General features: G+C 31.3%; 1 protein-coding gene across 1 annotated transcript in view; it reads left to right on the plus strand.

The window, feature by feature from the left end:
- LOC122712665 overlaps nucleotides 1-11289 on the plus strand; it is a 47215-nt gene extending 35926 nt beyond the window's left edge. The window contains exons 6-14 of the mRNA XM_043932472.1: nucleotides 1602-1793; nucleotides 3787-3881; nucleotides 5607-5840; nucleotides 6222-6566; nucleotides 7461-7732; nucleotides 8421-8599; nucleotides 9083-9211; nucleotides 9494-9679; nucleotides 10022-11289. Coding sequence (XP_043788407.1) covers nucleotides 1602-1793; nucleotides 3787-3881; nucleotides 5607-5840; nucleotides 6222-6566; nucleotides 7461-7732; nucleotides 8421-8599; nucleotides 9083-9211; nucleotides 9494-9679; nucleotides 10022-10926 — 2537 coding nt within the window. The 3' untranslated portion in view covers nucleotides 10927-11289. The remainder of the gene's footprint in view (nucleotides 1-1601; nucleotides 1794-3786; nucleotides 3882-5606; nucleotides 5841-6221; nucleotides 6567-7460; nucleotides 7733-8420; nucleotides 8600-9082; nucleotides 9212-9493; nucleotides 9680-10021) is intronic.
- Nucleotides 11290-14026: the final 2737 nt, after the last annotated feature.

The following is a 14026-nucleotide window of genomic DNA, read 5'->3' on the forward strand; positions in this document are numbered from 1 at the left end:
TATCAAAGTCTTTAAAGATGCGTGAAAAGAATTTAAAAAAAAAAAAAAAAAAAAAAAAAAAGGAAAAGAAAAGTTGGGAGATAAAAACGTCAGTTCTAAGTAACTCGGGGGTAGCGTCGAAAACGAAAATTCACGGAAGTAAAACAAATGCTCGACGTCGCCGTTTCACGCGTCAGATTTGCCGGGGAACATGATTTCTCATTTCCACGGAAGAAAAGGGGCCGCCGTCGTAAAATTGAATGAAACTGGGCGTTAAGTGAACGAGCGGAGGAACGACGGCCCCTGCCTCCGTGGAAATCTTTCCGAAGCGAGGGAATGTCACGGGATAACGTACCGTCGACGTGCACACCGTGCTTTTATTGCATTAAAACGATTCCTTTCAACACCTACGCGCGCTACGTATACGTATGCATTGAGATGGCACGAAAAAAATCGAGATTGTACGATTATTTTTCTAATAGCGAGGAATATTCGTGTAAAAAAGAAAAAAAGTAAAAGTAATTTTTAAGACGCTGTAAGTTTTAAGGATGTTGAAGTTTCGCATTTTTATGTGTTGAGAGAAAAAGTTTAAATAAAAAAAAAAAAAAAGAAAGGAATAAAAAAGGAGGGAAAAATTAGAATAGAACATTTATGCAATTATTGTTCTTTCGTTAATAATATATATCACTTTAATCGATCAAACCAAACTTTTCGTTGTCTATCAAGAGACCAACATTCTCAGACGTTGATTGTCCATTTAATGGCCGGTTACACATGACCACTTGAAACTTAAACCTCCCTCTAAAGCCTCGTTTCCACCCCATTAGAAGTCCTCTCCGACCGCTGACTTAATCCCACGCGCCAGTTTCCCGGAAACTATCCACGAAAGTGGCCTTCCACCTCGCTTCGAGTCACCGCCAACCGGAAGTCCATCGTGAAAACATTGAATAACGATCGAGCAACGGGCTCCATTGTTCCCTTTGCGTCACCGATCGACGGAATGATGTAGTAATCGTCTAATAACGTCCTCGAAGTGACGTTTTCGAGATAGAATCGAGGAAGAATCGATCGAGTTCCTCGGCCTTTTTATTCCTCGATTCGAATAGTGAGGTCGCGGGGAAATTGGCTTCCATTGGTTTATGACGATTTCCGGAGAACAGATTTCGCAGATTATATTGCCAAGAAAGTTGTTTCGTTCGTACTCGAGTCGAAGATACGATTGGAAAGTTAAATTAATGGATTATCAGGGCTTTTGAAAATGTATGGAGCAACGAAGAAATAGAATATATATTTGGGACATATTGAAGTACATTTATTTTAACTTTATATATACATCCTTTTTTATCAACAGATGATAATAAGATAAAATAACTAGGGTAACTAGTCGACAAAAAGTAACTAATAATGAATAATCCCTACGCTTATACCGATCGATAAATCGGACACTATGAAGATATTCCTCGTTCATTCCCCTTTAAAATTAATTTAAGATTATCTTGTGCAAAGATATTGATCATCCTGTAAAGAATTAAATCTCTAGAATTATTCTGTTTAAAGATATCAAGTTACTCGAGCGAAGAAAGGGTTGAATCTTTAGAACTGACCGAATTTCCATTCCGTAGGATGCCGTGTGGGATCGAGGATGTACGAGGAGGGCGAGATGGTACGGGACATCGAGTGGAAGGCCGCCTGTGACAACTGTTTCTGCGCCATGGGCGCGATACGCTGCGTTCCCCTCGCTTGCGCGCCTCCTCTTCAAGGCTGCAGCCCGATCGTACGCGAGGGACACTGCTGTCCGTCCACCTACAACTGCAGTGAGTCGCAATGCCTTCGCATCAGGGTTGCCACGATTTCGCCTTTCACCCGACTTGGCCCACCCTTGGATTGTGTGTTTTCCGCCTCGTGCTCGATTATATTCTCGCCGTAGAATCTCGTATTCAATTATTCGTCTCTTGTCGATGGTATCGCGAATTTTGCGATAGATAATGATGGGTATAGGCGATTGTTGAAATTTGTTTTTGGCCGATTGTACGAATTGGAATGTTGAATTATTTTGTTATCGATATTTAATACAAAACTTTTTTTGAAATTTAACATAAGGATCGAAATTGTAGAAATTTTCTTAAATACTGTGAATATCGAGTTGTCAATAATTTAGTGGGTGATGCAACTGTAAATAAAATAGGTAGATATTATAAAGAATTTTAACAAAGAGTTTAAAAAAGATCTAAAGGATCAAGGATCATTTATTCAGTTTGATTTTGTTTTAATTAGCTTACTACGTATTTTGAATATTTTATATATCATAGATTTTCTTCGAGGCATAAAGTTTAAGAATTGCAAAAGAATGATAAATTATTAAATACAATTATTTTTTTTAATTATCACGTTGTTATAGAAATTATTTTCAAACAGTTTTGAATTATTTAATATTGAAAAAGTAATGAAAACATTTCTCTATAATTAAATATATAAATTAAATCTGTTTCTAATTAATTGAGATTCTACTCATTGAGATTGATATCTAGCTATTATTGGTATCTTCAGAATTGAAATTCGAAGTTTCAGTAAAAGTATGCGAAGATAGAATATGAAATCGATGGTTTGTTACGACGAAGATATTGAAGTTGAAGTTGGAGGATTTCTCCAGAGGTATTGAATGAATTTTTTAACGGGGGAATCGAGGGCATAAACGAATAAGTTTTGGATCAAGTTAGGATGCTGAATGAGAATCTGCGATGGCTAACGGGTCACTGAATGAAAAAATATGAAAAGCTTTCAATATTTTTTTTTTATTATTTTCGAATCGAATCGTATCGTATTATTAGTACATTTTCGAGAGGACGAAATTCAAGATTTACACAAAGATTTTATTTCGAAAACGAATTTTCTAAAAGGAATTAAATTTTTACTAAGAAAAAAAATTTCAGTTCTAATCTCGTAAGATTGAAAATGTCATGGCATAGCGGAAGTTGGATTGAATTAGGAAATCGCGCAGGAAGCGTGGAATCGCGTGGAAAATCATTAAATTTGAATGCTCCGTTGAGTATCCGGATTCCGTAAAAAGGATAATATCCTCGGTGATTTCGTGGTTCCCGTAAGGATTGGAATTTTTATCTCAACCTCTCCTAATTTTTTAAAATTTTTCCTTCTCTAATATTCTTTAAAATAAAATTTTTCTTAATTATGAAATATTAATAGTATACATATAATTTAAAATTACATAGGAAAGAAAAAATTTCAATTCGACTCTGAAATGATTCTGAAAAAGTTATATTCGAAATAAATATTTATCACTAGTCCGAATCTCGGAAACTAACTAAAGAAGAAATCTTCTTTAAAATTTATTCTTCTTTAAAATTTTTATATATTTTAATAGCGAATAATTCCTTTAGTAATTCCAACATTTTTTTGTTTTTCCAAAAGTCATCATGTATAATAATAGAATAGTTATTTATTAAAACAAAATTATAAATTATAAATTTTCATAAGATTAAAACGAGATAAATATTTATCGTTTATAAACTTTAGTTTATAAACTTTATAAGGAAGGAAGAAATCTTATTAGTCTCAAAAAATCTCGTACCGTTTCCATCGATCCGACTTTAAGCAGGAGCACAGGAGGCAAACGATCGTTCCAATTTCCTTTCGGTTCTCCTTGTTAGGGCAAGTCGGTAAAAGAAAAGGCGGAAACACACAAGCCGGATGGGGCGTCTAGCAAAAACCCTGTGCTCTTTCACAACCCTGATTACCACCTAGGTGTTTTAGCCCGAATGCCATAAGAAACTGACAGATTAAACGTTCAAGGCGGTAGCATCGAGGTTAAGGCCACCCAGAACTACGCCTCGTACGCGTTCATCAGCAAGGACTACGCCAAGTTTCGCAAGGAGACCAATTTCTTTGTACGTTTCTCATTTATTTTTCAATTTTAAATCCTTTTAGTAAAATATTCTAGTTTTGTTACATTTTTCTTTATTACATTTTTATATTTCTTTTTACTATATTATAGTTGAGTTAAATTTTTAAATCTTTCTTTTGAATGAACTATTTTAGATAAGATAATTTAAGGTTATCTTTTATTAAAAAAAAAAAAAAACACTAGATGAGTAAAAGATTTTGTTTTATTTATTAAATAATATCATAGGGATATTTTTTTATTTTATTGTTATTGAATATGTTTAATTTCAAGAAAGATTTTTAAAATTTTTATTTTTAATAATATTTTTAATAATGTTCAGTAATGTAAATGTAAAATATTTAAAATGTGTATATAAATATTGAATATTATACAATATTTACATAATTCTATATTTATATTTTAATATCTCATTCATAAAGTCGATATTGCGAATGCAAAGAGATTAAAATAACATTTTTAAATTTATTTCGATTCTGAATTTTTATTATCTTTTCTAACAGTCAATATTATCATTTCATTTTATCATAAATCTACAGTTTAGGTAAATTTCCATGTAGAATTTTTTTTATTCGCAATATAATATTCGAGAAAGATTAAAATAATAAAAATTACCAAAAATGATCAAAATAAAATCGTGTAAAATTAAATTAAGTTAAGATTAAATAGAAATTAAAATAAAATTATCAAAACATCATTATCTTCTTTTTCTCTTTGTCCAATTAACGTCTCGCAAATTTTAACACACGTTTTAATGCACGTTTTAATTATGACTATAATATCCTTTTAATTATAAATATTTGAGCGCAAGAAGTCCTAGATTGGGCTAATCCATCTTCCAGTATCACGAACAGTTCCCAAAGCGTCGAACATTAAGCGACAAAATCGTCGAGACAAATGACCGTATAATTGTTTCGAACAGTAACAGCTGAGTAACAAATACGAGGAACAGGACTGATCGGTTGAGTACCCGTATCTATGTACGAGGAATGCATCGCGTTGCGTTCCTCAACTAACTAAGTTAAACATCTAACTGACATGGCACCCATTCCGGCGGGTTTGCATTAATTAAATTCCACTAGGCTTGTAAATCACGCGACAGAGGGCGCGAACGAAACTGGTCGTCTTTTATGACAATGGACGACAAGTAGAACCGAGTCTCGTTATTACATGATCTATTTAAAATAAACTTGATCATGTCTCTAATATGAAATATTATCGATTATCATTTTTTTATTATATTTGACGGAATTAATTTGTAATTGGAAATTTTGATATTTGAAGTTTCGATATTGTGGTAAAGAAGTTATATTATGATTGTTAATGTATTAATAAGATTCGAAGGAAGATGGTAATTATAATGTTGAATTTTAATTCTTTTTAAATTTTTCTCAATTTCATGATATTTATAATGCTTGATTTTAATAATAGATAGGATTAATAAAATTTCTAATTTTTTAAAAATACATTACGATATTTATAAAAAATGAATCAAACATTCATTTAGATATCACTTTTTTAATTGTAGTAATAAAAATATAAACTTAAATATCTTTAGTCTATTAATTATTTAATTACAATAATTTAATAACTCATTGATAAATTAATAAATTAATGATTAAATCATGTATCTCAAGTATTAACTATTTTCGATTATCTATCATAAATCTAAATGAATGAAATCTATAATAATGATAAATATTCCAAATAGCCGGCAGTCGATCAAATAACAAATCCTCCGGTGGAGGGACGAGGTCATCGAGTGGTCGAGGAACGGATCGATTCCAGTACGAAGGAACTCGTGGAGGAATCTTCAATAGTGACCGATTCCACGTCCTGGCCGTCCACTTTCGAGACAGACATCATGGACAATGAGATCCTCGAGACAGTAGACTACGTGAAATCTAACCCAGAAATTGCCACTACCACTCCTGCTGCTGTTGAGGTAATTTTTGAATTGAAAATTTCATGAAATATGCGCTTTATAGATAAGAAAATATATCCTTTAGATTTTTTAAGACTGTTTTATGTTATCATTTATTAATCTAAAGTCAATTTGACAAAAATCTTTTATAATTTTATTTCAATTTTAAAAATTTAATTCCAACAAATCTTTATATTAAATCTTTTTTCTCCCAATTTTAAATTATTATATATTAATAATTAAATCTTCCGAATGAAAATTTCAAAATCAATTATATATCATTTGCAATCAATTCAATCATTTTGTATTCATCAAAATTCAATATATTAATTTAAAAATTACATATCAATCATTAAATCTTCCAAATAAAAATTTCAAAATCAGTTACACGTCATTTTGCAGTCAACGACAGTTATCGATTCGACTACTATGGATTCAACTTCGTCGATCAGGGATGACGATCTGAACGATTCATCAACGATTTTCTCGACGAACAGTATCGTCGAATCGACAACGATCACTGTGATCGAAGATCTGTCGTCGACGGACGACACAACGACCACTACGATCACAACTACGACTACTGAATTGACCACCTTGTTACCAGAAGCGAATGCAAACGATACAGTGACGAAAGTGCAGGAATTGGAGGAAGAGAAGATGCACAACGTGACTGTGAGGAACAAGAATACGACATCGACGACGAGCGGAGATTTCGAGCAGGATTTCGAGCACGCCAACTCGACGGTTAGTGTGCAAACAAATTGCTCGAGGATTACAAATAAATCGAGGATTCTCAAGAGGATACGGACGAGATTCTCTTGGCTCAATCGCTTGGAAAATGTTGTTCTTGTAGATAATTTGTATTTCATTGTGAGGAGATGATATGATTTTAATTAGTGCAATTGAATTGAAAAGTCTATACTGTTATGGGATATATGATTATTTAATATTATATAATACAAAAATCATGATTTTAGATTTGAATATTTATAATATGTTATAATATGTATTTATTACTAACTCATTATATCTATCAAGAAAACATAAGAATTGTTTTCTGATATAAAGAATTGAATATAAATTTTTATTAAGTATAATTTTTATAAGAAGATATAAAAATTTCGTAAGAAATTAGATTTTTTTGAAAATAAAATCTTCCAAAATGTTACAAAAAAATTACAAATTAATGCTTCAAAGAAATAAGGCTTCATTCGTCTTTTACCTTTTTCAAAGAAAGTTTCTGATTTTCATTATAATTAATTACGATTATTTAGGATAAAAATCATCTAACAAAAATAACAAAGTATAAAAGCAAAAAGAGTCAATAAGAATGGATAAGAAATAATTTTTTTCTATTTTCCATAATCTAAATCATTTTTACATATTTGTAAGAAAAAAGTTTAGTAAACATTGATCTAAATATTAAAAAATTATAATAAAAATAACTAACAACTAACTACTTAAAAATAAATAAGGGAATAAAATAGAAAAAGATCGATCTTTCACAACATTAAACACATCATTCATCTTTGACTTTACACTCGTAACCTCGCCATCGATCAATTAACATCGAGTTTATCCGACCAGTCGATATCAATTCACAAGTCGAGGCTGAACTACATAACCTGTTGCCATTAGGCGGAAACGGTGGAGACCACGGAATCGATGGGCAAAGGGACAGCCACCAGAACATCATCCACCGTGTTAATGCCAGACGATATCCTGGTGATGAACGTGACTGTGAAAACGAACGTCTCGGTCAGTCATATACAGGGTGTGACGATCAACCCGATTAGGTCGATTCCGCCGGACGTTGAGGCTATCCTGAACATCACTCACCGTGAAAAGGGCGAGGATTATGATTACGACTACAGCGAGCCAACATTGCCACCATCGTTACCGAATGTCAGGTAAGGTAAATACTATGCGGTTGATTATGTTGCTGGAAATATAGAAGTAAATTGGATTGAGAAACTTTTAAAATTTATTCAAAATTTATTTTTTAATTATTTGAAATTTTATTAATAATTATTTTCTTATTAAAAGAAAAAAAATTGATGGTAATTCAAAGAGAATTGAAATATTTTATAGAAATTTAGAAATTTAGAATTTTATATTAAGTTAGATTTAGGTTAAGTTGTTATCTTGGATTGCTTAGGATTTTTCTTTATTCCTTGGAGATAAGTTTTATAGTGAAAGTGATGTAATGAAAGTGAAGTGATAATCATTTAATTAAAAATACCTATCTCGAAGTACTTTGATAAGATTGAAAAGAAATCGTGCTTGCTTATGAACATAAATATATCGACTCAATTTATTATGTTATTATTCAATTGCCATTGATTCGTAAAAAGATTTCCAAATACGTAATTTCTCTGAATTAGCATTTAAAAATCATTTAGAAATAATAAATGAATAAATGATTTAGAAAGATAAATGTAAAATATATGAAAATATTAACTTAAAAATAGCAAATATTTTCATATTATTAATCTTGTATAAGAAAACAACGAACGAACTTTGAAATTGCAAGAAATAAGGTTAACAAATGAATTCTGAAGAAAATGAGAAATATCGAATTTATGCATTTGAATGCAGGATAATTCCATTCGTGGCGGCAGATGCGCTTGTAAAAGACAAGGCAGTTCCATCCTCGGTCACCGGATATCCTTCCGGTTCGGTAGTGGTTCCTCCAGAGCTACGGCCCACAGACACCTCAGGATTTTACGATATCGCCACTCAGGAAAACAGATTCAGCCCGCCTGTGGAGACTGAAGGTAGGTCGTATTTTAAACTCGTTCCACTGATACATTCAGCAGCCGCTCGTTCGCGTTTTACGCCCTTTCGTAAACCAAGATTTCTCGTTAGGTGACATCCTCGAGAAATCTCGCTTTTATATATTTTTCTTTTTCCTTATTTATTGTTTTTTTAAGGTTCCATTGGTTTTCTTATAAATTTCTTGATTGAGAAGCAAAAAGTTCTTAATAATAATAATCTTTTAACTCATTATTTTATAAAATTTTTGTTTCTATTTCTTTTTTATTTTTATTGTATTACAAAATAATTGGAAATACATGTAAGGTTTATATAATCTTTTTTGCAATACAATGTATCATTATCATTTAATAAATCATTTAATAATTTCATAATCAATATATCATTTGTTGGTTTAATTATTATGTGTATAAATAATTGATTTGAAATTTGTGATATTAGAATTAATATTATTTTTTTAACTTAATTTATTTTTCTTATTTAAGGTGGATTCGTACCAAGAGAACCGCCCTATTTCGACCCTTCTTACCATTCTACCGACTTGAATCTGGAAATCGGAACAGGCGTCACTGTGGTTCCGGCACCAATCACGAATCCTCATCGTAAAAGCGATGGTAACGAATATATTTCTTTCCATTTTTTCCTTAAATTCAATATTTCTTTATTACACCATATTTTCACATCGTTAGATGCATTGTCAACTCTTCATGATATCATATCAAAATTAAATACATAGTATAAGTAGACAAAAATTTTTATAGTTATAGATTGCTAAATTATAATTTCAAGCTAAATTTAAAATTCAAAAGAATTAAAATTCAAAGAAATAAAATTCAAAGAATTTTCGAAGCTTGCAAGATCAACAAAATTTTATGCTTTTGTTTCATAAATCTCAGCCAACAACTGTCTCTTCGAGAATATGGAGTACCGTCACGGAGAGATTTTGCCGAGCAGCAGTATCTGCGTGATTTGCATGTGCTACCTAGGCGAGGTGATGTGTTCCTCGGAAAAATGTCCGCTCCTCAAGATCGGATGTAGGAGGATCAACACCGACGAGACGTGTTGCGGAAAAATCGTCTGCGGTATGAGAAACTTTATATGATTATTTAAAAAGAAAGCAGCAAAATTTTAATATTAAATTTCAATTTGAAGATTATTGTTATATATCTTTAAACATTTCTTAAAATTTTTAAGTTGAACATATTTCCTAGTAAGATATTGTATATAAATATGCAAAGTGGAATATAATTTATTGTATATTTAAAATTTAGAAATGTTAAATTGATTAAAAACATTTATGAAATCAATTGATATTGAATCATACTTTGCAAAGTAATTCAAATTGTATTAAATACAAAAGTGTATATCAAACATTATGCCATCAATTATGTCATCTTCACTTTAAAATTTCAAAATAATTTCAGTGGAGGCAGACGAATCACCGACGGTAGTGTTAGACCGAGCAGATGCTACAGCACCTTCACTTCATCAGCCAATAGTATCACCAGATCCGTTTCGCGATGTGATTAAGACCGAACCAGCTCCTGATCTGCCATCTCTGATTGGAGAAATGAAGCCTCTGCAACCTAATTTCGATTTCATAAATAAATTTCCTCTTCTGCGTCCACCTTACAGACCGGAAGAAGATCCAAACAGATTGATCTCCAAAAATAAATACAATTTAAGTCCAGAAGGTCTCGTACAACAAGAGATTTCATCAAATTACAATCTTAAAGAAGCTGATCAGACTTTGAATCACATTTCTGAGACAATTCCTCAAAGAATTGGCTCTCTGATGATAGATCACACTATCAAGAAACAAGAAAATGATACGCTTCCCTGTATGAATGCAACAAAGTCTACTTTTGTCAAATCGAATGTTTCCAAAATTGATGATATTAACATTTCAACCGATGCTAAACTTGGAGAAATATCTGTAAAAGTGAACGATTCTAAATTTTATTCTACTACCAGCAGATCTTCTGAATCTGATCTAGATCTGGAGGATCCTAACGATCACAATAGCAAGGATACAAAGGCAAAAGAAATATCGACGACTAGTAGGTCGACTACCATTATCAATCAGAAACCAGAAGAGGAAAAGAAGTCTTCCAAGGCCAGTGAAAAGATGGAAGATTTCACAGAGAGTGTAACGAAAATTATAGAGAACGAGATTCCAATGTCGGTGACGAGTCTGTTGAAACTGGCTGGATGTAATATCTATGGAAGAATGTACCGTGTTGGGAGGATCATCACCGAGCTGTCTGGACCTTGTTTGGAGTGCAGGTGCACGGAGATTGGGGTGCAGTGTAAGCAGCTCAAGTGTTGATCGAGGTTGCCCGTGCTCGGGCAACCTGTTTTCCTTGCAATTAGGTTCGTTCGAGTTAATAGATTCACTGATGCTCGATGCGTTTCCGGAGGAAAATCTTGAGATAATTGATTGACGATCTCTAACGATTTAGAATTGAATGGATCCTTAGGTAGAGTGCTGATATATTGTATTATAATTCTAATGTGTTGATTAATACTTTGAAAGAATTTTGGAATTGGAAGAAATAAAATTGGAAGAAGGTAAGTGAAATAATAAGTTTGGAATAATCTTTTATGATTATTGTGTTGAAATGGTAAATTATGTAAGTGTCGGATAAAAAAAAAGATTTTCAGTAAACAGGAAATTATTAAAGGAATTAAAGAAAAACTTATATAAGCGACAAAATATTTTATTAATTGAAAAATATTGAGATGAATTTTAATAGAAAAATTTGTATATTTCAAAACTATAATTTATAATAGAATAACATTAATAATTAATAAAAAATATGATAAACGCAAATAGTATATAGAATTTTCTGAACTCATATTTGAAAAAAGATTGTATCATTTTTCCTCTTAAAAAAAATAAAAATTTTTTTTTCTGACACTTGCATCATTTATCATTTAAATTATACGATTGGGTATCATGTTTTTATTTAATTTTTTGAATTAAATTCCAATCTTAAATTTAAATTTGATTAATGGTATTGCAATTTATTTGCTTTTCATTTTACTTTATTATTATTTTTTTTTTATTAATTTTTACGACCATATTTATCAAACAAAAGAAGGCTTTATATTTAGATCGAGTAAAGTGAATGTGTTAATTCCTCGAATCTATTTCGTTCAGCGAATTAGCTTGTTGGAGGGTGATGCCATGAAGGAAATTCTTAAGCAGTTGACAAGATTTCAAGCACGTTCCGAGATTCTAAATTTCTCTTCCACTATCGTTATAATTTCAAAACTATGCAATCATAATATTTCCAAGTAAAATATTCTTAATTAGGATTTGTGCGTGGAAATTTGGTCTCGTGCACGCAAACAATTATACATCAGCATTAATTAATTATCTTATAACAATATAGTTAGTTAAATATAGTTAAATATTATTACAAAATCTTCAATCTCTTATAGATTTTTCTTTATCAATATTCCAATTAACATTTCGATTGTGAAAAAGTATTTCTATCAATTATTATTGAGGATTCAGAGAAAATGATTTTTCAATTATATTTTATTGCAAAAATTCCTTCAAAGAATGAAAGAGGATGGAACATTTTTTCACCGTTAATTCTTATTAAGCTTTTGGTTGTCTGGAAAAAATCCACAAGATTTGCAAAGATCGATCAGGATGTAATTGTGAAGGATAGCAGTTCCATGCTCCGTAGAAATAAGTGGATAAAGGCAGAAATTGCCACCTCGAGCTCCGTCCCTCTACTTTAGGAATTAACCTGCTATTGGCCCGTGTTTCGTTTTGATTTATTCGCGCGATTTAGTTCATTTGATTAAGTGGCGCACGATAAAGCTATTAAGCCGTTCATGAGATTCTGTGGATTCTTCATTTTGTAATATTTCATAAAATAACATCGTTACAATTTTTTTTTGAATTACAAATTTTTATCGAAAATAAATAAAACGTATTTAAATATTTCACATGGAAAATATTATATTGTAAAAAACTTAAATTACGTCCCTATATATTTTATATTACAAGAATAAGAAGATCTACATTTCATCAAAGATCTGTGACTTTAGATAAATATTTAGTGAAATATTTATATAAAAAGTATGAGAAGAAATTAAAAATTTTATTATCAAAACGCACTCAAAAAATAGAGGAAATCGTGCCATTGAATTTGCTTTTTGATTCATCCAAATATCTCGATCGGTTGCCGAGATATAAGAACTCAAAGTATCCATAATATTTGTATTTAAGCCAGTGTAAAGCTTACGAATGTGTTTGTGGCACAGTGACCTATATTTTTTCCAGGAATCGCATCTATTATTTGTTTGGAGTTTGGGATAGGTCAGTGAGACGAGGCGTGAACGAGAGTTCCGAGTAAGAGACAAAGATGGAGATAACAGAAGATTGAAAATTACCTTTTTCTTTACACGATGATATCTCGGGAACCAAAAGTCGTATCGAGATAAATTAAAAAGCATTTTAAAGGGCAAGGTTCCACGTTTCTAATGATCTTTCGTTATTGATCTGAAATCATTATCTTCAAAGTTATAGCGATTTAAAGTTTTCATAATTTTAATAGAATTTAACGTGTTTTAAGGTGATAGATATAATTATTTCTGAAAGGATGCTATATCAATCTTACTAACTGATGTATTCGAAACTCTAAAGTCGATTTAAATAAATTCATCCTCTATTCCTTCGATAAAAATTCGAATAGGAAAATTTGCATCTCGGAACAATTGCTAAATAATTTTATTTATTTCAATTTCCAATTTCATAATGTTATCAGTGGCATCGCGTCCTCCATAGATTCACTTAATCTTGTATGTTATTTTTTTTTTTATCAACCAGATCCCGTATACTGCGTAAATATAATTAATTATAATATTGTGATTCTTACAACGTGGTGCTATGATCACATTTGCTATTATTTAGATCGTAAGCGTAGCCAGTAATTAATCTTAACGTAATCAATGGAGAATAAGTTAATATTGTAATCGAATTAGAACGATTCCTCGGCGAAACATCTTCTCTTTCCTCTTTTTCCGTCCCTTTCGTTTTTTCTCGTTTTTCTTTCTCGTTTTAAGAGTTGTAGGGGGACACCGTGCCGGAAATGGATCACGGGTAAGCGTAATCGTTTCTGTATCGCGTTAGCAAGGCCGTAAATTCGCGCTGAATGCCGCACAGAGGCTTGTATTATACGTTTTATTGTACGATTGTCGTAATAAACGTTTACGAAATTCATGCTGGTTATTATTTTTTTGTCACTCCTTTTTTTTCGTGTTTTAGGAGAGAATGAATCGGAATAAAAGTTCGTTTATGAAATCTTTGTGGAATAAGGATTCGTGTATCATAAAAATTGTTTATAGTTTAAAAATTTGGAAAATGAATTATGAAATATATAATAATTGATTTTTATTATTTTTCTTAT

Source organism: Apis laboriosa, unplaced genomic scaffold (assembly GCF_014066325.1).
Source record: "Apis laboriosa isolate Shangri-la unplaced genomic scaffold, ASM1406632v1 scaffold204_cov149, whole genome shotgun sequence".
Taxonomy (NCBI): domain Eukaryota; kingdom Metazoa; phylum Arthropoda; class Insecta; order Hymenoptera; family Apidae; genus Apis; species Apis laboriosa.